This window comes from Cynocephalus volans, chromosome 9, assembly GCF_027409185.1.
Source record: "Cynocephalus volans isolate mCynVol1 chromosome 9, mCynVol1.pri, whole genome shotgun sequence".
NCBI lineage: Eukaryota > Metazoa > Chordata > Mammalia > Dermoptera > Cynocephalidae > Cynocephalus > Cynocephalus volans.
Window position 1 is genome coordinate 85,738,609 of NC_084468.1, and position 26,621 is coordinate 85,765,229.

The following is a 26,621-nucleotide window of genomic DNA, read 5'->3' on the forward strand; positions in this document are numbered from 1 at the left end:
CTGTCCATAGCAAGCAAAGAGCAACTCCAGCATGCAACACTGACACTGAGAAGCAGCAAAAGCAAGGAAGATGACTACATTTCATGGAGCCCATCATCGGACTCTTGTTAGGCCCACCCAAATATCTCAGAAGCATACAGCCTTCACTGTGCACTTTCCACCCCTGCCTCTGAGCGGGTACAACTGTATCTGTGAAATGAACACTTCCTTCTGTGTTTCGGTCATTTGTTTTGTTTTCTGGCATCTCTCCTGACTGCCTGGCCCTCCACAAATCTTCCTGGGATGCCTGATCCTGCAGGGCCAACATGAAGGAATCCACTACCTTCAAGGTCCAGTCCAACTGCTGCACCGAAGCCAGGCCTCACAGGGGCTTTTTGCCCTTGTTATGTTTTGAGACCTCAGGCTATGGAATCTGATAAAAATTATCTTCAGACTACTGTCACAAAAAGCCCTTTTTCCCTAAAGGAACCCAGCAATTTGAAAGTGCCTTGCAATGCATGTCCTCGCTCCAGTCTTCAGAGCCTTCCCTGAGGCAGGCGAGTGTCAGCTCCAAGTCAGAGGAGGAGGAAACTGAGTCTCCAGGGACCTGGGCCATAATAGGCCTTAGAAACCAGGGTCTCATGCCATCTTTTAGGTTGAATTTTTTTTTTTTTTTTAACTCAACAAGATCACCCCGGCACTATCCACACTACCTTTGAGTCTACGGCTGGACAGAGGAATGAAAACACAGATCACCTGTGTGCTTCTCACTGGGCACTCACTAAACACACAACTGGAGACCAGCTCGCCAAACAAAATGCAATAGCATCCTCGACCCCTTTCAATCAAAAGCTTGCCAGCCTCTGACTGGCGGAAGTATATGCCCTCTGCCGCCTGTGTTTATTTTCCTTTTCTTTAACAGTCTTGATGCCTCCCATTACCATGTTCCAAAATCCCAGGTGCACAGAGAATGTTCTTACCTCTTCAAAATGTTAAAAACATGCACACCTGCATATACTGCCAGAGTTTTAAGAACATAAATTATCTTCAGCCAAAATCAGAAGTTAGCAACAGCTCCCATTCCATCCCCCAACCCTGCACCAGGCTCTCCTGCTCTGGGAGCCCCACAATGGAAGCCTTTACCTGAATAATTTCAAATCTTTAGACTTTAATAGGTATCACCATATTTGCTGTCATCCAAAAATGAATAACTTTTTAAATTGAAACGTACTGATTTTACATATTTATGGATTACAGAGTTGAATTTCAGTACATGTATACAATGTGTGATGATCAAATCGGGGTAATTAGCATATTCATCATTAGAAAATTTAAGCATTTCTTTGTGAGGACATTTGACCTCCTCTCTTCTAGCCATTTGAAAACATGCAGTAAATTATTGTTAATTATAGATGCCTAGCTCCACTGTGCACCCAGAGAACTTACTTTTCCTATCTCGCTGTTTTGTATCCATTCATCAACCTCACTTCCCCCCTCCCCCTTTCCTGCCTCTAGTAACCACACTTCTTGAAAGTGAAAGGGGGCACTATTAATAATTACATGGAGACCACAGGCGTACACTAACACTGACATAGAAAACCAAGACCTACTGAGCACTTTAAAACCCTGCCCTGGACTCAGAGGCTACCATCAATGCTGCGTTAAATGGATAACCGCTACCCTCTTGAAACAAACTGCCCATGACAGAGAACAGACAATTAAATAATCACCCAAATATGTAACAATGATCTAACCTAGTTCTGATGTGTGCTCTGAAGGAAAAGTCCTGGGTGGTATGACAGATTATTCCAAGAGTTAACATGATTGGCGGGGAGGTGTTCTGGAGGCAAAGAGTAGGAAGAGAAGAAGAAGGGATAAGGCCGTAAGGCAGGCACTAGAGGAGGAAAAGTGGACAGGGAAGATTTAAGGCTACACCAAGGGCAGCAGGAAGCCATGGAGGTCACTTGCAGCAGGGGAGTGTCATGATCAGATGGACAGGAGAGAGGATCATTCTGGCACAGGTGGAGCGTGAACCATACGGAGGAAAGCAGGGTCAGAGAACAGGAGGCCAGGGCAGTCGGAAGGATGGAGACTCAGACCAAGGCACTGGTGGTGTAGACAGACTAATGAGGGTAGAGAGAGGTGAGACTGCGAGGTAACATCCAAAGACCCTGGTGCTGGGTTAGAAGGTTACCAAGATTCTGGCTCAGCCAGAAAAAAGGGCCTGAACACAAGACAGTAAAGCCGGTTCCTTACATAAGCCTAAATTGCAGTAGGGTTGCCTTGTAATCTTGTTCATATAGCCTCAAAAATCCCGCAACATAATGTTAAAATGAAATGCAAAAGCTAAAACTACCCTACCACAGTTTTCCCTCGCCCACAAATCAATGAACCTTTCCACAATCTAAACAAGACAGATTCCCCTAAACAACTCAATAATTCTCAGTGTTTGCAGTGACCTATTCGGTTATGTCACCCAATAATACAATTGAGGATGAGGTTATTAGAGTTCTGAGTGATGAGGGAAGTTTGCCTTGTATCTTTAGAAATGGTATTCAAATCTCAAATCCTTTTTAGGATTGAAAAAATCTGTAAAATCACAGCTGGACCCCATTTATTTCATCACTTCTATGAACAATTTTGTTTTTAAACAGAATTCAAAGTGAATGGCAGTCACCCTGTAAGAGAATCTGATAAATAAACACAAAGCAATGGTTTAGGATATAATGGCTATACCGCCCCATACCATTATCCCCAAAGATTGGATTTTCATGAAATATATCACAAATAGAAAAACGAACAACCTCTTTTGTATGTCGAGCCAAGAATTCCCACACACTAAAATGATCAGTCACAGTAAAAATTACTAACAACTTACGTTTCTTTCAGACCCTCAATTTCACAAAGCATTGACCTGTTCCAGTGACCTTGACAGTACAAGCAGGCAAATATGCACAGGAGTATCAAGATTTATCATAAGGGCTCAAGTAGTAGGGAGTCGCAGGGCTTTTCCATATGCTATCTCTATAGCAGATGGATACAATGGTCCTTTTGCCTTGTCCTAGATAAGCCACCAAAGAAAAAACATGTGGGATCAAAGTCTGGATTATAGTATATAAAATTTCCCTACCTGAGACTGCCATGACCCAGATTTTCTAGAAAAGTTTCCATTTCAAATATTCAAATGCTGTCAAATGACATGCATGAAAATGTACTTTTTTTCCTTTTTAAGTAATTATTTGCAATAAAATCCATTCTTTAAATGTGGTTTACTGTGTATGCTATTCATAGAACGTTTGTTATAAGTCCACACATGAGGGGAAAAATCCTTTGTTAGATGCTTTGTCCCAAATTGAATTTTTAAAAATATATAGTAACCACCCCCTTTTCTTACCAGACATACCCCAACTCACTCAAAAAAGTGTTCTAGAAAGCATACAAAAATCACAAAGGAGGGATCTGTAACTCTGGGAGGAAACAGTGACAGAGATATATGTCTACAGATAAAGACCAGCACAGAGAGAGGTGGGGAGAATTCAGCGGAGGTAATTAAAGGATTAAAGGGATTATAAACCCAATTGGAGGATGTGGGAGAAAGACAAAAGATGACCATCCTTTGGAAAGTCCTTCAGGTTTGAACCAAAACAGATGACAGAAGTCAGGACATACGCTACTTAGGACTTTTTCCATGGCCAGGCTTGCCAACCTCTCAGGTTGAGAGGCAAGAGGGAAGGACAGAAGCAGGAGCAGAGAGAAAGCCAAGGATAACAGGCATTTTCCCTCACTCCAAATCTGTCAGTCAGCTCCCCAATCCTGTACCTGCATATCTTTCCACATCGTAGGAGGGAAAAAAATATTAGTTCACATTTGGCTAATGCTTTACAGTTAACTAAGCACTCTCACATTTTCTTATTTAGTCATTCATGCATTCAAAACAATTTATGGAATGCCTTCCAGCAGCCAGGCCCCGCCAAAACCTGGATGAAACCCCATTCGAGTCCTGTCCCATCAGGACCTTTTCAAAGACCAGTGGAAAACGGGCCCTCTAACTGAATCAGCACCAACTGGGGTCACCGTGACAAGGGCCCTGTGGGGGTACAATCCCAACATAATCCCTACATGAGGGAGGGACTTATTGGTTTATGGCTTTATCTTTTCTCCATTACTTAGAACAGTTCCAATGGTGGACCTAGCTAGACGGAACACAGCCCATATGATCTGACAGCTTGTAAAACTCACAGTTTAATAGCCAGCTTGTATTTTAACCATTTAAGCCCACCTTTGGTTTATCCTTTAGAAAACAAACAATTTCCTCTGAATCAATGACCATAAGGTGGAAAATAAGGTGCTGAAAGGAAAAAAGAGACTACAAAACAAAACAGATTGTTCACAGCCACTCAAACTGAAAAAGGCCAGACCAGCACTTGTTAGCTGAGAGCATTCCACAGCCCCATCTCTATACATGCCATCCAAGTGGCCAGAAGAAAATATATAAACATTTTTTGTATTATGATACATTTAGGTATATTTTTGATATATCTAAATATGTTTTTGTATATATATAAGGTATATTTTTGGTGTTTAAAATATTTCTGAAAAAACTATAAGGAAAATATGCTGAAGGACCGAACAGCTAAATGGGGTCTCCCTAAATGATGAGGTGGGGGTGAAGGAAGTTTAGGAAAGAGTATCCAAAGGCTGTAATTCTGGAACCAACTCTTGCAAAAATAACAAAAGCAACAGTAGCAGCAGCTAACCAGGTCCCGAGATAAGTACTTTGCACTCATGAGCTCTTTATTCTTTACAATTTTTGACAGTAGATACCATACCTTTGATAGAAGGTAGACAGATTTAGCAGGAACATCACTGAAAGCAGAGGTAAGCACAAAGTTACAGAGTCAGGAAACCTAAGTTCACAATTTGACAGTTCCCCAAGCCCCAATTCCCACAGGGTGACGGGAAAAGGACCAGGTGAAACCTACACACACATGGATTGCATACACAGCAAAGGGACCACTGAACCCAGGATACCCAAATATTTTATAATAGACATCAAGTATGCCTATGCCTTTGCTCCAGACAGGTAAGTCTAGGAAACAGACTACAGATGTGAAAATATGAGGGGTGAGAAACAAGCAACGTCCCCTTAATGGCTTTTGGCTTTAATTCTGTCCAAATTAAGAGCCATTTAAGTACTTAAAGTAGGGGAGTGTAACACAATCAGATTTGCTGCTAGAGAAATCTCCCTGCAGTAAGTGCTGGGAAAGGAAGGGAAGTATGCAAGAACCCGAGTGAAAAATGGTAATAACCTAAATCAAGGGCAGGTGGTGAAGAAAAGCGAGCACACTGATCATGTTAAGACTGAACAAGTATTACGACTTGTAGTACTGTGCAAGGTCTAAGATTTCAACCTACTTATAAGCTAAAAAGTTAGCCTAACAGTTTCATTGATGTTGGCAGAAGACATGAAACTCTTGGGTGGGAGACAAGGAACAGTTTATTACACACACCACTAGGAGTACCCACAGTATCAGCATTTATTCCCCTTTCCCAAGCTCCAGTTCCCACAAGACAATGCAAAGAGAGCTCACATGGTGACGTGCACTATAAGAGAGGACTGCTGAACTTGGGAAACCCAAATATTTTTTAATGAGTATCTATCTTCCAAGGCTTTTCACTATACAAACACCCTTGAAAAGATATTCCAGAACAAAGGTAATCAATACCTCTGCCCCAAGATGTGCAGAAACATGAGAACCCTCTGGAGAATAGTCTCCTAACATACCACTTTACCTACAAGGAAACTAAAACACAAAAAGCTTAAAATGAGTTAAGATAATGTAACTAGTAAGTAGCAGAAGTGGGATTCAAATTCACAATGCAAGTCCCACTGCCTTCCACTATTCAAACTCCTATTACATAAGACACAGTCACTCCTGTTGGGAGGAGGACGGTACTGGAGTGATAAAAGGCCTCCAGGCTTTCCTGGAGGGTGTCTGTTCCAGCTGACCTAAGTACCGAACAAGGCATGTACTAGAGGCTGGTAACTCTGCCTAACTACAAGAACAGTAGAAGTTCCCCTGGTCTCAAAAGTCAAATGGTAGGACAGTACTAAGCTGCTGATTAGAGGCAAAAGTGGTGTATCTGTATGTGTGGGGTGGGGGAGACTCCCACTCCCAGGTCTCATTAGTCCCTTCCTAAATCTAACCCTGCAAAAGTTTAGGTTTTATATGAGAATGCATTTAGAATGTTGAGGAAAAGTTTATGTTAATACTCATATTTATTCCCTAAAATTACTCGCAGAAGTATGCAATAAAACTTTACATATAAAAATGACCTCTATTAATCTGTGCATTTAAACTAGCTAACACCTCACATATATAATTAAAAGAAAGTAAAGCAAAACTGCTGAAAAATTTTGGTTGGCAGCCTCTTCGTTTTGATAGATATACTGATTCAAGAGTCAAAAGTAATTACAGACAGACGGTAATTCACAAACAGGGGTTAACTATTTTGAACATGAATGATCAAGGTATTCATTGATTAAGAGAAGTGGGCAAATGGTTTACTTGGCTTCAAGGGTGCCGTAACAGAGGTTCAGCAACTGCAGTCTTTTGTTTTCCCTGGGCACAGTGTGGACCAGGTGGAGAGTGGACCCTGGTATGAGGTTTCTCAGCCCAGTCTTAGAGGTCCCAAGGTACCTGAGCAGTGCTTGTCAGACTAAGGAAACCTCTCCCTTAGCAGGCAGCTTTCCGGCTCCCCATGAGAAGACTCACCACCAGCAGAGGTTCCTCTTCAAGGAGTGAGAGGCACAGATAGAACTTATCACACTAAGAAAAATGTCTGGAGCCTTCAACTTAAAAGGATCATCCACTTTGTATGCCACTTACTTGAACCTCTGAATGACTGCCCTTGCCCCACTCCCAACACACACATCAGTGCCACACTGCAAAACTCCAGGAAGCATCATGTACGTCCCAGGGAGTTATGCAGTTCACAGCCTGTGTAGCTGTATGCAGCAGCCCAAGGGATAGTCACTCTCCCACAGATACTTCCCCATTAAAATTCACTTCCTGATCCACGAATTTTTTTACTTTAATCCCTGAATTCCTAGATTCCAACAGTCATCATCAGTCTCAATTGACGGTTACAGGCAGTTAACAACTTTCACATATCATTAAAGGAAAAACATTATTTAGTATTTGGTTCTAACTAAACGCCAATGAAGTTCACCTTGGAAATAACAGGAGTGGGGTTTTAACATTTTATCTCTTATACTTGAGCCCAGGGAGTCCTCTTTCTATCTAGAATCTTAATTTCAGGCCTAATTACTATACAGACATATTCTTTTGATGGGGAAAGGAGGAAAAACCTATTACAGATAACAAGTAAATACATTTTTACAGATATATTACAAACGACAAAAAATATTGCTCTGAACAAATGTTCTTACTTGGCTTCCATCAGCTGCACAACTGTTAATTATAAACGCTTCCCTAAATTGCCTAAACCAGCTTGGAGGTGATACCAGTGTCACTCTCCAATAGGTTGGTTAACTGATTGCTTGAAAACAATTCATCCCATAAATATCAAAAAGCAAACTTAGAAAGTATCTTTCCCAATCCAATGTCAGCAGAGCCAGGTTGTATCTGAAACTGGCTCTTACTGCCCCTTCTTAGCTCAGCTCCACTGCCATAGCCTGGATTTTTCCATCCCCATCTCTTCTTGTAGGAACAGATATCTGACAGCCTCTGCATCTTGCCCCTTCCTGGGCTAGAGTCTGTGCCCACTGAGGCTGCCTAGTCTCCTAACATTGTATGTTCTCCTCCCACTGTTACCAATAACTCTGGATTCTGATGCAGTGCACACTCAAAAATCGAGCACTCACACGTGTCACAGTTTCACATCTTATCTAACCCAGGGTTCAACAACTCCTGGTAAAGAAGACTCAGTCTCCCTCAATTCTCTGGAGACATACTGTCCAGTGGCACAGATATGAAGTGCCTGAGAAGCCCTCATCAGGTCTAAGAGACTTGAGAAGCTCTGAGAATCCACTCATCATCACCTTCCTAAGCACTCTTTGTAGGGGAGACCCAGGTGATTCTGTCCTAAGTAGGACACATCTGAACGAATTTAACTGGATATATATTCGACTTATACACAATACACCTGTATCTGGTCTTGATTTGATTATACCCATTTACAAGGTAATAAAGTAGCCTGTTATTGTTTCGTGGAAGCTGGCAGAAGACATGAGACTCCTTGGTACAGTAGGCAGCAGGAGCATCATGTTTACATCATTTCCACTTGCCCCTAAAGCCCAATGGGGGTGGTACTGAGAGCCCAGATGGAAGCTGCACGGGCACTGGTTTTCATCACAGCTAAGGAACCTATGCTTGGGGAACCTGTTGCTTTGTAGTAAAGAGTAAGTGAGATTGCTCTTTGTTCCAGAGAGAGGCAGTACCTCATCCCTCAAAGGTTGATTGCTGCAAACACAACGCTAAGAAATGGCCCACAGAAAGAGAGTTCTTAGCATACCCAGTAAGACATGTGGGAGCACAAGAGGAGTGTCCCCCAACAACCTGTGTATATTCCTACATTTAGACAAGTATCCTTGCTTGGTTCCTGGTCCCAACAACTCTGCCACATGAACACCATGACACTCTTCATATCATGGATTACTAAAGGAGCAGATATGCTCCTCACTGGAAAGGGATTTTGAAACAAACACCCCATAATTTAACTGTTTACTCCAACAGCACAGTCTGGGATTCTGCCCAAGCATATCCTTCCCTCAGTGTGGTGACCCAACCCAGCTTTTGCTTCTCTTCCTCCTTTCTGTCACCTACTCCACCTTTACTAATTTATCTATGTTGAGAAATGCACCAGAGATCAAGAAATAAATGAATAGTGGATGGGATAGAAGGTGGTCTCAATCTGGGTAAAACTTTAGTTCCAGAAATCTTCATCTATATAGTTGAAGGAAAAGAAACAACTTATGATAGCTCAGAAAATGAAAAATAAGACAGAATTCCACTTGGCAAATGCTCATACTCTGAGCATTAACTTTGCTATAACATCAATGATTTTTTAAACTTATATTTTTACTTCTCAGACAATGAAAAACAAATTAAACTACCAGATTCCTTAAAGTTCAGCAGCCCATAGCAACACTTTCTAACCAAAAAAAAAAGAAAAAAAATTATAAGCATGCAAATATAAATTCAGTAAGAGAATTTATAATTACTATCAGAATAAATTATATATTAGTAAATCAACCTCATAAACACACCTACTTATGTATAACAAATTTTGCAGAGGGGGCTCAGATGGATGCTTATTTTGTTCCTAAGCTAAGAAAATTACTTTTATTTCAACTAACTTATTTGAATAATTAGATACGTACTATGTTTTAAGTAGTTTTCAAGGCATATTTACACAAGTTATTTTAAGAAACTGTAATGTTCTGCATACACTACCATTAAAAAAAAAAAAAAAAACCCTAGGTTTGTCTGTGGCTTCAAAATAATGCTCTGGGTAAGATATAAGAAATACTGGCATTGAATCCAGAAACAGAGGACTGGCCAGGCCACACCAGGAATGGACATGGGGGACAGCTGCAGCTAAACATGAAGAGGTTATGGGTCCAGGAGAGAGGGGAATGTGGCAGCTGCCCTGGCTAGAAAACTCTCAGATCCAGCTGCCAAAGGAAAGCATGGCGAATACAATCTTGCCTAGTGGGTGAAGGACAAAAGGAAACAAAGCTAGGCCTTCGTGAAAAGTCCTATTACGCAGTGTGCACTTCCTAACCAAGGAAAGTTGAGGCTCTTAAACACTGACAACACCTTTCCCAGGTGATAAGGCACACAAAGCCTGAAAATATGCTGGACCGTCATCTATTGGACACTCTTCTACAATGTTAGCATCTACTGAGCACTGGCTGTGCTCAGGGTTGTGCATACATCATCTCATGGAATCTTTACAATGGTCCTAGATGTAGGGACTACTATTACCCACTTTTTGCCCAAAAGAAACAGTTCAGAGTGATGAAGTAATTCCTCATGGTCATGCAGCTTAGAAACGTCAAGATCCATATTTTAACCCAGGCAGTCTCACTGCAATATTAACCATTCTCTTAAATGTTGCAATATTCTCTGCCTTGCATGGGGGAGGGAGAGAGTTAAATTACAGAAATAAAGAATAAATGTCCCCCCACCTTTTATATATATATATCATCTTGTATTATCTCGAGCGCATCAGTGCAAAACAAACAACAAAATAAATTCCATGGGTATCTGCATTCAGTAATAAAAAGCCAAATAAGACATATGTGAATTTGTAGATTGCGTTCATCACCACAAAATCTTCAAACACCTAATAGCTTGTTTAAATGAAATATGAACAATATTAGAGATGACAAAGAATTTCAAAGAATGCCTATGCCATCAGGCTTAATCTATTCAATATGCAATTTTATGATCAAATTAATTGGAAGCCTTTGTGTTTCTGCTAACTTAAAAGCCACATATGGAATCCATATGAAGCAGGGGTTTTTGAGTCTGCTCATTCCAAACCATGAAGGTAATACATAATAAATAACTCAAATAGTTGCTTAACATAAGCAAGGTTGATGTTAATCAAAACGACTGCACCAAAACAGTTCAGTAGAACCAAATGGTGTCAAAGTGCTGGGACTTGGCAACATGGGCAATTCAGCATACACACATCCTACAAACAGCACAGGCCAAATGCTGACTTTATCCTAATTCAATGCATAAATGGTAAACAGATGCCTTCTCCACTGGCTTCAGCTAAAACTCAACCCACGGGTAAAATCCACAAGGACTCCCATTGCCCCTCTATACGCTATCCCTACACAGTGAGGCCGAGACCATCTGAGGCCCCCAAGATGCTCAGCTCCCAAAAAAGTAGATTCTCTATTTTATAAACGAGTGGCTTTGCTTAAAATTTTGGTTGGGGGACAAAAAAGGATTTCACTGTTAAAATGGGGGGAAAGGTGGAAAACGGTGGGTGGTAAAAAGTAGCCCCTAAATGATTTTTAAGGTTTCTTTCAACATATAAATCCTGAGATTAAATAATCAAAACTACAAAAGACTAATTAAAGCACAGTTCCAATACCTGGACACTAAAAAGACCCACCAAAGAACAATGAATTAAATATTTGCACAGCCATGCCTGTTCAAATGAATTCCAACCTTCTGTTCTTTCATCAGTGGTTTAACCTTTTTAAAGACTGAGAGATTTAGTTTCCCTAAAAGCAAAAAGCTCTGTCTTCTCAATTCTGAAATTAAAATCACAGAAAAAAGGGGACAGGGGAGGGGGAAATTCAATAGAAAGGACACTTAAAATTAAAAACTGCCTTTTGAAAGATTCTTAGCAATAATTAATGATCTGTTGGTGTCTCCAGCTAAGATGTAATAATTTCACAGTTCAAAGAGTTTATTTTCTGGTCTATCTAAGAACCAAATTATAATAATAGGTTCCCCCACCCCTCCCCCACTGCTTATGTCTTAAATATTAAAACCGATCTCTGGTTTTTATTTTTAACTTTAAAAAAAGTTTCATTTAGTTTGCATATTTATAGTATACTGTGATAAGGAAATTTTAATCTCTTATCACAAATGAAAATGTTTAGAGGTCATATAGTCATTTAGGTAGCTTCTCTTTTTTTCTCCAAATAGAGCACATAGCCGCTCAAAAAATAGATAGATAGATAGATGATAGCTAGCTAGCTAGATAGATAGATAGATAGATCAGCATTTAATATGCAAAGATATATGTTGGTTATATTTTAAATCCCAGGATACATCAATATTTAAATGTGATACATACCAATATTTAAATGTGATACATATATAGGTATTGAACAAAATATAAAAGATATTCCATTGCTTATGTTTAGAGACCCCTAAATCCCTTCATTTCAAAATATTGATTCTGTATCTTAAAAAATAAGAAGACACTATTTTCAAATTTTTATGCAATTGTTACAAATCCTTACTGGATAACAACTTTAAAACTCTCATAACATACACTGAGAATACTAGGGATTATTAAATTTTGCAGGCTCAGGGAAAAAAATGAAAATGCCACATATAGTTATATCATCTAGACATCTCATTCAATTTATTCTTTCAAAAACTAATAGACAAAGCCAAAAGAACTAGTACCAAAGAAACACTGTTTTCCCTAGGATTCCAGTTATGAGATAAAAAAAAATAAAAAGTACCGAGTAGCGCTGCTCACCTGAGTTGCCACATGGGCAGTTGTTGCCCGTCCTTGAATAAGTAGGGCACCAACAGCAAAGCAAGTGCTCGGGAAGTTCCCAGCTACATTTTTCTGTCTCCATAGGGTCATGCTGAAAAACATTTAAAACTAAGCGTGGTTCCTCGAGTTTTTATTTTCCAGTTATTTAACATTATAATTCCTTGCTTTAAAAGTACAGGGTTTTTCAAATGCCTAGAGGAGATTTATTGATTTTATTTTATTTTTTTCTGGTTGTGTGAAATTGATGTTTATTCACAACGTATTTGCTCTGTATGTTCAAAACTCTTATTCTAAATGTTATCCTGAGGGGAAAATGCCAGCAAAGCCAAAATAAATGCTTAAAAGCTAGTGATGTAACAGCACATTTTTCCTATAAAAAGTTAAATAACTGGGGTTTGCTAAATTCAAATCCTCAGAGATGACTACAACTGAAACTCCAAAATGTGTCGTTTTTTCATTATGGGGTGTGTGTGTGCTGTTCGCAGAGCATTTGACTAAGAGTTTCCACTTTTAGTATAGTTGAACCAAAAGAAAGAATTATTAGAATTGTAGTGAGTTTATTTTCCTTAAAAAAAGGAATATTAATGTTGCTATATTCTTTTTACAACAGAATAACATAAAGTAAGTGCCCTATTCTAAAAATGCATCAAATCAATGGACTCATTCCAAAGTTGAACATAAACAATAGTAACTTAAAGGAGAAGGGAGAGGAGAGGAAGAGGTCCACTGAGACAGATTTCCTAAGCATTTAAGGTTGACTTCCTGTTAGCCTGAGATACAATTTTCCAAAGCATTTTTCTCTTTACACCTAAGATGTAACTACTGACTGGTACTGGGGTTTGCAACTTTTCAGAAATGGGGTATGTCCCTCTTCCCCTGCCTGCCCACATAGGAAACAGAACATGGAGTAAGCCAACATTTAAATGCATCCCCCAAACCATTATACTTCTAGAGATTCATCCATCTCACTAATAAGGTTCAGCTTATAGATGCATGCCTTCCTACGAACTCACGAAATCAGCCAGTGGCGGTCAGGAGGACAAGGGAGTAATCTGGTTGGTGTTCTCCCAACAGGGAGTCACAACTCATCGGTGGACCATGAGATAGATGAATGAATCCAAACCAGCAGTTTTGGGGGTGTTTCTGATAAACTAAAAATTACTTTAACTATGCTCCTATAAAGTTCTATCATGCTACATGCATCTTTCTTTTTTACCAATGAATCTATAGTAAAAATTCTACTTAACCCTCCCCCTCCATGCCTCCTCTCCCCGCTTCAAGATCTGGGTGTTTCAGAATGCCTCCTCATTGGGGATGAGCAAGAAGGCTCTTTGTACCTACTAATTTAGCATGCGCTGGCCTTTTCTCCCAGAGCTGAGCCCAGTTAGAGGGAAGATTAAGCTTGGAAATATGACAGCCTGTGTCATCCAAGTCATGCAACAGTTCTGGAGGCAAAAGAACACAAGCTCTTGGTGCATTCTATTTACACCCCAAAGGAGAAGTGAGTCAGTTACTCATTCACCAAGACGGGTGATCCATTTAGCCAATGATCCAGGTGGTTCAGGCCAAAATCCCAGCTTTGCATCAGTTGGGAGAACATACAAGGGGAAAACCTGAGTTATCTATATCCCTGACTTGATTTTCACCTTCATAACCTAAAGAATCTGTCTGAAATACACAGAATAAAACAATGACCAAAACATGCCGGATTTATGATACCATAAAGAGCTAAAAATATATAGTTACAACCATCTAGATAGCTCCAGAATATCTGGATTTAGTGTATGTTAAAAAAGTGTTTCTCTCCCCTTGCCCCAAGTGTTAGGCCTAACACCAGAGCTAAACATCAGAAACTCAACTTCCCAGTACAAAATACTAAGACGGGACGGTTTGGTTTTGCAAAGAAAATAAAGAGTGAATCTAACTGGGTAAAGAAAAATGGGAAAATTCAATAGATGTAAATTCATGGTCTGATATCTATGACAAGAATTACATTCATTACGATGAAAAAGACACTGAACATTTGTTAGATCTTTTTTTCCTTTAGTTATTTTACGAACGCACTTACGTAGACAGAACATTACAGAGAATAAAATATATATGTTACAATGTAAGATTATTTTAATGGTTCTGAAGGAAGTTAAGGAAAAACCACCAAAAGAAATTATAGGTGTTGAGGAAAACAGAGTAATTATTGCTAATATCTATTGAGTATTCCAAGTAGTTTACACATATTAACTCCTCTAAGCCTCGTAATTCCAAGATAGATATTAGGTCTTAGTACTACTATTATGATATTAGTTAATAACACTACCAAACATGCCATTTTACAGATGAAGAGGAGACTTAACCACAGGGTGGATAAGTGACCTGTCTAAGGTCACCGGCCTGGGAATGGAGCTGGGTAAATATTCAGACCTACTCCAAGTCCAGACTCCTTAACAGCAGACTCTTCTGCCTGCCTACCACCAGAGCATTAAAATGCCCAAGTCAGAACAAACCTTTCGTCTCTCTCTAGTACTCAACCATATAAAGAATTCTTCAAAAAGGTCAATGATGTGTGGAGCCTTCCTCAGTTAAAAGACTGGGCCATATTGATACAACTATACCTCAAAATAGGAGAACGACTTTGGGCATTAAATGCATCATCAGTGATTAGAATTACTTACTTGGCAGAATTAAGTTTTAAGACTGCTTGGGGGGAAATATTAACAGTTGGGGGAAATTTTTGTTGGAAGCAAAACATTATACTTTGAAAAATGCTTAAGTCAAGTATTCCTCTTTTATTAGTACTATTTAATTGAGTACAAAGCATTAAAATAGCTGGCCTGAATATTTATTAGAGCACCATCTGTTCCCTCCAGATTTTTAGAAATGTGAGCCTTAGTGCCAAGCATAATTTAGAAAAAATTTTCAAAAAGTAAAAAGAGCCCTAGTCTTGTAATACTTATCTAAATAGTAAACAGTAGCTGGAAGAGGTATAGAATATCGCTATGCCTTTTCAATGAGGGGAGCCAAAACGTTTTGCCATCCACTTCCAAACACTATTTTGTTATTGAGCGTGGTGATTATATTACTTAAAAATTACTTGCAATTCATAGTTAACAATCCTTTATATACATATGGATAATGTCACAGTGCTAACTATAGGTTCGTAAGCCATTCTGGCTTTTTTCGTTTGTTTGTCTGCTTTTGTTTTGTTTTAGGAGAGGTGCTAGCCTCAGTTAAACAACTCAGAGAAATGATAGAGATTTTTATTCGAAATTTTATTTCTTTCAAAAGATTTCCACTTTAGGAAATCTTAATTAAGTACCTAATTATTTTTTAAAAAAGGAGGTGGGGAAAGAAAGGAAGGAAGAGGAAAGTAAGAAAGAAATCAAGAAAATATGGGCAAGCCTTATTATGCATACTTCGAAAATTCTACATTGACACTTTTCTTTCTAAAGAAAACTGACAAATATGTTTGGGTCTTCTGTATTTGTATTACTGTCAATTGTCTTTGTGACAGTGCTGCAAATTGGATATGGGAAAAGAAATGTCCCTTCTGCATCACAGCAGAGTCAATTCAATGAAACTACCATATAAACCTAGATATACTGTACAAAGCAACTCCCCTCTCCTGTACACATAGCACAGGCAGGGCTGGAGGCCAAAGAGAAAGCCCAGGAAAATAGAGGCTGAAAGGAAAAGCAACAGTGGTCAGGGAGGTTGATTTTTTGAAGAGAAGGATGATTTGCTGTTGCTAAGTCCAGTGCCTGTAGTTAGATCCAGTCAACTACACTGACATGTGCAGAGCAGTCCAGGTCAACTGGGCAAAGGAACAAAAAGTCTAGTTTTTCATTGCTCCTGTTGAATAAGTAATTCTACCCCTATATGGTGCTAATTTTTAGCATACTAATTGCAGCACAAGAGGTTCTCTGCAAAAAGACTTCCTCGTTTTGTTTTTAGGGCTTTCAAGTTTAAAAATAAACTGGCATTTTTGGATTAATAAAAAATACCATGTGAGACAAAATAGGCCACATTTTTTTTTCTTGTAAGCAAAGAACAAGTAGCTTCATGTGCTGGTGAAATCAGTCTCCCTTTGGTCACTGCTCTACACCACACACGTCCCCTCCAGAAAACAATGGGAAGGAGAAGCCACATCTTCCCAAGAAAAATATGCCAGAGCCTCTCAGCCTCATCTGGGCATCACAATCACCCAGCAGGACATTATTTTTTAAAAACACTAATTCTACTAATTCCATCCTGGACAGACCTATTGAATCAGATCTCCCAGTGGGAAGACTAAAATGTCCTAACCTACTACATCTATATGGGTTGCTGCTACCTTTACAAAGGGTTGAAATATCAACTAATGCTAGAGAAGTCACCCCTAGTTAGTTAGAGGGACTTCCAATGCATGAAGAGATTCAAGAAATAAAAATTCATACAAGGGGTGACTTTTTTTTTTTTTTTTTTCTTTTTCGGGGCCGGCACTCAGCCAGTCCTATATAGGATCCGAACCCGCGGCAGGAGCGTCGCTGCACTCCCAGCGCCGCACTCTCCGAGTGCGCCACAGGCTCGGCCCCAAGGGGTGACTTTTTTAAAAAACATATATTGGCCATCGATTCAAAAACATCTAAAGACTAGAATCTTGCGTTTTTGGTTTTTGGGGGGTGTGTGTGTTTAATTTAAGCAGTAGGCCCCTTTTTTCCAAGCAAAATCCTTCATGGTATCTCAAAATATCAAAGCTAATGGCCACCTTCTTTGGAGCAAAGACAGGTCAGAACCACACCCCCACCTCAAGGAAGCCCCTAGGGTTGCTGGTAGCAGTTTGAAAACCACTGGACCAGAATAAAACTTTTTTTTTTCTGGCAGCTGGCCAGTAAGAAGATACGAACCCTTGACCTTGGTGTCAAAACATCGTGCTGTAACCAACTGAGCAACCGTCCAGTCCAGAATAAAACATTTAAATGGGGAGGAATATACAACACTAAATCTAAATTTAAATAACTAAGTGGAGTATTAGGGCTTCTGATTAGCACTTAGACTTGGGGGATGAGTTTAACTTGAAAAAGAGGTGAAGGTTTTATTTTCAGCAGAATTTCAATGCAAACCAACAATGTTCCCTGGCTGCCAGGAAAAGCATGTGTAGTTTAGCCTGGATTAATGCCTACTATTTGTCTTTAGAGATTTACTTTTTACGAAGAACTTTCACATGCATGATCTCCCTTTATATTGGCTGAAGAACTTTCACTTGTATGATCTCCCTTTATACTGGCTAACGACTCTGCCGAAAACTATTTTCCTGGTTTTTTAGATGAGAAACTGAGGAACTAACCTGTGGGAGTAACTTACTCCAAGTTGAATCCAGGCAGCAGCATAGGCTCTGCCTCCAGGACCGGCACTGTGGGGAGATTGAAGGGAGAGGTCAAAGGTAACAGCCCACTGCTCTCTGGATGGTTGGAATAGTCTGTGAAAACTGTGTTCCATTCCAGTTGCTACATTAGTGGAGGTGTGTCCAAATGGGACCACAGGCAGAGAGCACCATGACCAGGACAAAGAATAAACCAGAAATAATATATGGAGAGCACATGGAGGAATGAGGAGCTTTTAAAGATGGAAAACAGAAGACTTAGGAATGACATAATGACTATTTTTAATAAAGGACTATGAGGAAGTCTCATTTTGTATGACTCAAGAGTAATCTAGGGCCTTCCTCTTCTCCTTCCAGAAAAATTCAAAGCCATTAAGTTGATCCAAGCAGGTAGGCCTCTGTGCAGGGACAGATAGGGGGAAGGATACTGTGGAATCCCAGAGCAGAGTATCAGAGTGAGAAAGGTGTCCACATGGGAGCATGCGGGTTGTGGCTCAGGAGCAACAGCAGGTAAGGAAGGCAATCACGTGAGGAGGGATGGCAGTGGCGGCAGCAGAAGACTATTTACACATGGGAGATTTATCAAATAAGTAAATTGTTAAGACTAATGGAGCCAGGATCCCATTGTTGAAGATGGCAATTATAAATACATAAAAAGGGGAAAAACTAGAATAAACCCTGTGGTATCAGAAGGGAATCTGAAGTATCACTGTGAACTCATGATTTTTAAAATATATAGATAGATATAGAAATGAATACAGACGTAAATGTGTGTATGTATGTATACACATACAGTACACATATTCCATAGTTCTGTCTACTGAGAGGACCTAGGAGTAGTGACACCCTAACAGCAATGAGCACCCTAAGCACCCAGATCCTGGCTTCTAAATACCATTCTCCACTCAAAGGAACGAAGGCGCCTTGGAGAAAGGCTGATGCAAAAGATGACAGTGGTAAATTACAAGATGAGTTTAGAACATCCTGTTCTGCCAGAAAGCGAGGGAGTGCTCAAAGACCAAACGGAATTAAAAGGGCACAGGAGCCCCATGAGAGGCCCGACACTGCCCAAACCTGGGGCCAGTTTAAACATCAAAGTAGGTAATGAGAGTAACAGATTAAAACACACTGAAAAAAGGGAGACCATAGTTCTCACTGATGTAAATAAATTAAAACACTGAAATTTTTATGAGGAATGGGCTATGTACATAGTTTCAAAGTCACTTGCCACAAAATATTTCTAAATTACAAAAGGGGAAAGAGTACTACATGGTAGGGAAGCTTAGCAGACAAAACCTTAATCAAGTGACCATCATCTGTAATGGGACAAACAGAAATCAGTACCACCTGGGCCGAGCCCGTGGCGCACTCGGGAGAGTGCGGCGCTGGAAGCGCAGCGACGCTCCCGCCGCAGGTTCGGATCCTATATGGAAATGGCCGGTGCACTCACTGGCTGAGTGCCGGTCACGAAAAAGACAAAAAAAAAAAAAAAAAAAAAAAAAAGAAATCAGTACCACCTGACAGGATGAGAAGAACACAGTGTCATTCTGTACCATTCCTGCCAAACATGCAGAGCCTGAATCTAGGTGTGAGGAAACGGCAGGCAAACCATAATAGAGAGACATTCTACAAAATAACCAGCTTATAACCTTCAAAACTGTCAAGATTATGACAGCGAAGGACTGAAAGAGACTAAAAAGATATAACTAAATACAATGTGTGGTTCTCACCTGGATTCCTTTGCTTGAAAAAACATATTGGAGCAATTAGGAGACTCAAATGAAGTCTAGGGATTAGAAGTGGTAATGTACTGCCCGGCCGTGACAGTTGTGCTGTGGTCGTCTAGGAGAAAATCCTAGTTTACAAGAAATATACACTAAAATGCTTGTGTGATAGCCATCATGCTGGCAACATTTTCTCAAACGATTCAGGATAAAAACGTCTTTGTACCACTTGCAATTTTTCTATAGGTTTGAGATTTTGTAAAAACAAAAGTTAAAAATCAACAACAGTAAATTAGGAAGATGGAAGTTATAGAGAGACAGATTACATTTAGTTTGAGGATAGATGAAACTCTCTACCAATTAAAGTGATCCCAAAACAGATCCATCCTTAGAAGGGTTGGCAGGGTGTCACACAGGAAAATGCTTCACTGACTAGGAGGTTAGAGATGATTCCTGTGAACTTGCCGAAACAAACATTTATTAAACACCTACTGTGTTTCAGACTATGTGCAAGAAACAGGATGTAGGAAAATGACTGAGGCCCTTATAATCCAATGAAGTATGATGACTCAGAAGTCTGAGGTTAGAAATTTTTAAGTCATCAGTGTTACATGCAGAAAGAAACACGTGACTCAAGAATGTTGTCTTTAATACTATAATTTTATTTATGAATTTTCAATAGACTACATAACAGTTTATTATTCTATCATATTCTTTAAGAACATTTTCATCCTAACTTTTTTGTGCTTGTGGGTGGTCTTAATTGTGGCATATGCAAAAACTTTATCACTTTTCAGTTATGAACAGATGTAAATGACTTAATTGATGTTTTATTTTAGAATAACAAACATCTTCTAAATAAGTTTCAAATCAAAAAGCCAGGAATATAGTTATAGAAGAGACTTAACACTCCGAAAGTGAACCCTGACATGCTCTTCAACACCTCAAAAGTCATTCCACATCTCTGTACTCCAATTTCTCCATCTGTCACCAAGACATCATAATATGCTTGTAGGATGCTTTGAGATACTTAGAAGAAAGACATCATAACTGTAAAGTTCTGTTAATAATGCAGGTTGCTTTCACCTTTAGTCAGGGACTATCTATTACTAAATGGACATTAAGACAGTGTGACCCATCTAAATAAGCTCATCTTGGCAATTTTGTGCTGGGTAGAACATTATCTCGTTCTCTAACTTTTCCCTTTGGTTTCATTTCAATCTTCCAAGTATCAATCAAGCGAGAACGCTTCTGCACATAGTGAGTGGCCAGGCCAAAGAAGTCAGTATTCAATTACTTTCCCCAGTGAGCTCTGTATACCTTTCTTACACTTTTCCCATACAACACTTTCATAACCATATTTAGCTTTCTTCCTACCATCTCCCTGTAATTCAAAAGGCAATTTAGACTCCCATATGGTTGCCATCGAAGTTAACAGATGTCTAGCAAATTAAAACAAAAATCATGACTTATAAACTGCTGACGTATCATCACTCCAGAACATCTTGCGATTTATAATGAATCATGAGATAAGGCTTCCTACTTCATGCCCCCCTCGAGGTTCCCTAAATCTCCCTCCTCTCTGAATTTAAACCGTATGGAAGCAAATTAGATGCAACATTCTGCCATCAAACCTGAATAAGCCTCCACTTAGAGACACAATGTACTATCTGAAAGCATACCAAAAGAGAAATTTGGCCTCAAGTATCCAAGCCTGTTCTAATCCTTGTACAGCAAAGAGAACAGAAAAGTTACTTGATTCTCCCAAAGTCATTCAAGGCTCCATTGATCCATGGGTTTTTTCTCTAATAAGTCACAATAAAATCTATTGAATCCATTCACCTCATCTTCTTGGCAGATCTTAAGGGTATTATCATTACCTGGTAGTAACAATGCCAAAGTACCATACTAAGGCGTTCCAGAAGTTCTTTAGCCTGGGATGGAACTGTATGAAATCTGGAGACAACAATAATGATACTCACCATTTGTTAAATATCGAGACATTGTGCTGGGTAATACATTATCTCATTGAATCCTTGAAATTATAACTCCATTAGATAATGTTATCTTTCTTTTATAAACATGAAATTAAGGTTCAGTCAGCAGATTGTATTTTCCAAAGACGGCCACAACCGACATGACCTTCTGCAATGTGACCTTGACCTTGACACTTCCCCATTAAAAGGTGGCATCTGTTTCTGCACCCACTTAAAACTGAACAAGCCCCATGAGTGCTTTAACCAATAGAATAGATGCAAGTGACACTGTGCCAGTTCCAGGTATAGCCTTAACTGGCAGGAAGTTTCTTTTTCCAGTCTCAGAGAAGGAAGAAGCCATGTGTAGGTGCTTCAGCCGACAACTTTGGCTGTGCTCTCAGTGAGCATCAACTACCACTCATATGAATGTACCATCTTGGGCATCCCGCCTCAACAAACCTTCAGATAACTCGAGCCCCAGACACATCTCACTGCAACCGCATGATAAGACCCCAAGTGAGAATCGCCCAGATGAGCCTGGCCATATCACAGAACTGTGAGCCATATAAAGTTTTGTCTTAAACCACTAAGTTTTGGGGTTGTGATGTAGCAATAAATACCCGGAATATTGAGATCAATGTACTTGCCTAGAAACAGCTAAGTATCAGTGCCAGAATCCAAAAAGGTCCAGAGCAAAACATCTATCAATGGTGGGTGGCAGGATGTGGGGCTTCAGTACACAAAAAGAATGACTTTAAAACAAAACCCTCTTTCTCTTCCTTCCTCACCCCAAAGCTGTCTCAGGGTTTTCTGAGAAATATCCTAGTGTAGTGACACCTTCAATAAAATAAATTCCCTTCTGTCTGAGTTGTTCCAATAAATAACAGGGGAAAACAAGTTTATCCCTACCACCCTGTGATAACTAATGAGAAAGGAATCTGTACAAGATGTTGACTTTGTTACTCAGAAAATCACTACAACTGTTATATAAAAGGGTTCCGATTTTACACATGAAACTGTAATTCTAATAATAAAAATATATTTAATGACTCATAGGACTGCATTTGAGATTCACAGTGGGGACAGGGAAGCATGCATACTATAACAATAACTGAATAAGCCAAGAAGAAATTAGTGAAAGATGTTTTTTTAAATGAAAGTATCTCTGAGGAAGAAATGAAAGTAATAAAACTGATCTTCAGACAACTCTCAGTAAGACAAAATATCTATAATTTAATCAGTACCCCAGTATATGCTATTTCTATTACATATTAGTGCCCATGTCTTGTATTTTTCATCCGCAGCATATTGGAACTCCATAGACTCATTCTGTGCCAGAACTAGAAAGACCCTTACAATTCATCGAACTCCTTTTTAACAGCTGAAAAACTGAGGCACAGGCAGTTGACTAACAAAGAGTCAAACTGCTGATAAGTAAAAGAACCAAATTCTGTGTTGGTGCTATTATATGTTCAATTTTATCTTACCAGAACTATACCTCCAAATATCTTCAATGCATTTCAAGTTTATTCTAGCACTTCAGTATGAAAATAAAAGATTAGCACACCATGCTCTCTGTTAGCAATCTCTTCTTCATAACTGCATAGGAGTAGCACCAAGTCTGCTGTTTCTGGCAAGCATAGACAGGTTGGAGGCCCTGTAGAGAGCAGAGGTGTGCAACTTTTCAGAAGCAGGCTAAGTTACTGGCCCCCCTTCTTCAGTCACTAACATTTTAGTCTGAGTAACTTTAATCAAATAATCTGGTTGCCTTCCTGCTGATTGTCACTAGAGACCATAGTACTGATACGTTGGGACATTTAAATCTGGAGTAATTTTGAAGCAGAGAACAGGATAGGAAAATTAGGAGGTATCAGAGAAAGGCTTTGGGCATAGAAAGGAGGGGGAGGGTATACAGAAAGCAGGGAAAGAGACAAGCCCTCATAAGGAAGGCACCTACTTAATTCTACCTGGGGCAGTTGATTTAGTTCCACAGCCTAGGTTTGCTTTCAAGCTTCCCATGAAACATCCCCCCTCTTCCCCATGAAGATCTTCAAAATCAGACAAGACGTGGCTCTATTCTGGAACTCTCCATGCAAGCACACGGCAATTCTTTGAAGTTGTCCACAATTCCAGGGGTTTTGCTGCAACTTAATCCACTAAATTCGCCACTGTGTACTCTACAAAATTATGCCAGACTGTCAGGAAAACAGGCCCAAATCCTTTTATTTCCTTTCTCTGCAATGAAACTGCAGAGAAAGCCCCTGGGTGCTTTTTGTTGACTGGTAGCTGAAATGTACAACTTCTGGAAGTGTTCAAATAGAATCAAGAGGCCCAAATTCACTACCCCAACTAGGGCCAATTCCATAGTTCCTGCCTTTCAAAATCACAAAGTTTCAAGTTCCAACAAAATCAGAATACCTCACTCAGAAATAGACTACCCACCACTTTTGAACATTTCCAGAAGGAAGAGAGTGGGGAGCAAGGAAAGAAAATAATTTCTTTGTCCTTTATTTGTAACAGCATTTGATTACAGGGGCGGGGGACTGCTCACAGGAATCTTAACTGGCAAAAAATTGCCTGTGAGTGACTGGAATATGATATCTATTCACGTGTCCACCTCATTATCTTTATCAATCCTGAAGACAGATGACATGCTGACACAGAAAGTGGTCTCCAGTCTTTTCCATTTCGTCTTTCGCAAAACACGCATGACCAATGTAGACACTATTACAGAAAACAAAAAAAAACCTGATAAAAGTGTAGTACAAAAAAAAAAAAAAGGATACAAAGAGCTGTATTGACAACTATTCTCACAGATACATATATTTATAGCAAAGAGCTAAAATTAAAGGAGAATCCAAATAAATACATCCTGTGTTCAGACTGCTGTGGACTATATTATCCATCCTGCAGTTGGATCATTGTTTACCTCACACTGAACAGCAACTTGGAGAACCCCCAGACGGCCACCATCTTTACTTTCCATGGGTAGGAGGGTGCCCAGTGAGGAAGAGGATGGGATGAGATGGAGAGGGAAAATAGCATGCTATTCTAGTCAACGTTTCCCCTTGTCCTAGAGAACTCTTCGTCTGAGTGCTGAACGTTAACGAGATCACGGAACAGAATCAAAACAAAAGAGTAGGCGTCCCAGCCTGATTACAATAGGTGCCCACCACACTGCCATGCCAAGCAGAGCATGGTTTGAATCTTGTGTTCAAGCATTTGCTCTCCCGGCTGCCCAATAAAACATGTCTCGCACACCTTCTCCTTTGCGTTTCTCCAAGGTTTCCCCAAAACGGCCCGCTCTGTGTCACTCCTTAAAAGAGGAGGACGTGAGACACGAACACATTCAAACATATGTGGATGCTGACTCGTTATTGTTCTGACAATGATATATAGAGAGAAATAAACCCCTCCATCCCACACGCCCACTGGCCGGTCCATTATGCAAAGGGAGCACTTTCCAGCTGAAGGGGAAGAGCGTGCAGGAAGCGTTATTTCCGTGCACATTACAGAACCATATACCACGGCATCTGCATCCTACACAAAGCCCGAGATGGTGCAAGAAGATACATGCCGAGCATGGCACAGACCAGCCGCGGCAACACGGAGCCAAGCCCTCGGCCAATCAGATCCTTGTTAGAAGGTGGACCTCAGGGTCGGCTCTGCCCGATCAGCCTTCCGTATCATGACACCACGCTCTGCCCAACGTCCGTATCCCACCGGGAGCAAACCTAATTCGTGGCTCTTCTCTCAAACTGCCGAGCCCTTTCTTTTATCTGCATCCCTGCTATTTGTCCCTTAAGAAGCCACCCCCAGGCCTGGGTGCCCCCCTTCCGGCTCGGTTTTTCTTTTTACCTCTTCCCATTCCTAGAAAGGATTAAACGTTATCTCTCCAACGCTCAAGCTGCAAAGGCGGAAGGCAAATGCCTGCCCCCCGCTCCGGCAGGCGCCTGAGGGGCTGCGAAAAGTGAAGGCAGCGAGCAATGAAAGGAAAATCGTCGCCAATCGATCGGTCACAATCGCTGAAATCCCAAGAGCACTCCAACTTACCCAAAAAATGACATTGAAGCCAAATATGAAGTATTTGATGCAACAACTGACTTCAGGACCCTTGTAGTGCTTCCCGGACATCCTCTGGGTTCATGAAGACACTTGCCCCGGCAGCCCGAGTCTGGAGCCCCGGAGCACCGTTGCTCGGAGCAGCCCGGCGGGGAGCGGCGACTCGGGGACGCCGCTGGGGGCCGCGGCGCGGGCGGCCCGGGCTCAGCCGCGCGGGGACCGACTGGTGGAGAGCGGCTTCTGCACCTCCAGCCCCTCACGCGCCAAGGCCGCCGGAACAGGGGTGGCCGCGAGCGGCGCGCTACAATCCCGAGCCTCGCCGAAGCTGGCCCCGAGCACAAAGCGAGCGCCAGCGTCCGTGCACCAAGCCGTCGGTCCGTCCGTCCCTCGGCTTCGGGCAAACGCGGCGGCGGCAGATGCTGGCGGAGACGCTGCTCGCTAGCCCGCCCGCCCGCCCGCTCGCGCGCACCCTACCGCCCCTCGCTCCGCCCGCCGCTCGCTCCGCCCGCTCGGCTGGCAGCCCCTCCGCCCGCGCCGTTCGCAGCTCCGCCCGCCGCCGGAGTCCTGGCTAGGCGCGCGCGCGCTCGGGCTCGGGCTCGGGCTCGGGCGCTCCCGGGCGGCCGTAGCACCACGTAGCCGCCGCCGCCGCCTTCTTCCACAGCTCCCTGCTCCTCCCGCCGCCTTTCTCTCCGCCCCTTCTCAGGCCAGCCCGGAGCGCTGCTGACCCCCTGGCGCTGCAGCGGGGTGGTAGAGAGGACCGCAGGCGGAAGGGTGCCCGGGGAGCACGCCGACTGGGAGCAGCCTGGCCGAGTGACCGGGACTGATGAGCGGCGTGTCCCTCTCCGCCACCAGCAGCAGTTCTGGAGGGACACCGGGGAGAGGGTCACTCCTCGGAGAGAGGGTTGGGTGAGTGGGGACCTGCGGGCCCCCTGCCTCTGGACGAGCCGCCTTCCGGGTGTAACCACACTCACGACCCCTCCTCCACTGCCGGCTTGTGTGGCAAGAGCAGGCGCCGTGCACTGAGCAGGAAGGGAAAGTGGTCGTGGACTTCACTGAGGGGGAGAAGGGGTAGTTAGGGTGTTGAGGAAGGAGGAGAAAAGAGCCGCAGGAAATGGGGAGAGAGAATATGGGGGTGGAGGGGCGTTGCAAACGAAAGTCTCCTGAATCCCTGTGTCACTCTAACCCAACCTCCCCACCTGCCGGAGAAACGAGTTTCTTCCTAGAAATGGGGACGAG

The 26,621-nt window shown here is 41.5% G+C and overlaps 1 protein-coding gene across 1 annotated transcript in view; it reads right to left on the bottom strand.

Annotated features, from left to right (window-relative positions):
• The window catches only part of TSPAN5 (tetraspanin 5), a 158,127-nt gene extending 132,670 nt beyond the window's left edge, over window positions 1-25,457 (bottom strand). Inside the window, exon 1 of the mRNA XM_063108530.1 lies at window positions 25,377-25,457. Coding sequence (XP_062964600.1) covers window positions 25,377-25,457 — 81 coding nt within the window. The remainder of the gene's footprint in view (window positions 1-25,376) is intronic.
• Between the last annotated feature and the right edge of the window lie 1,164 nt (window positions 25,458-26,621).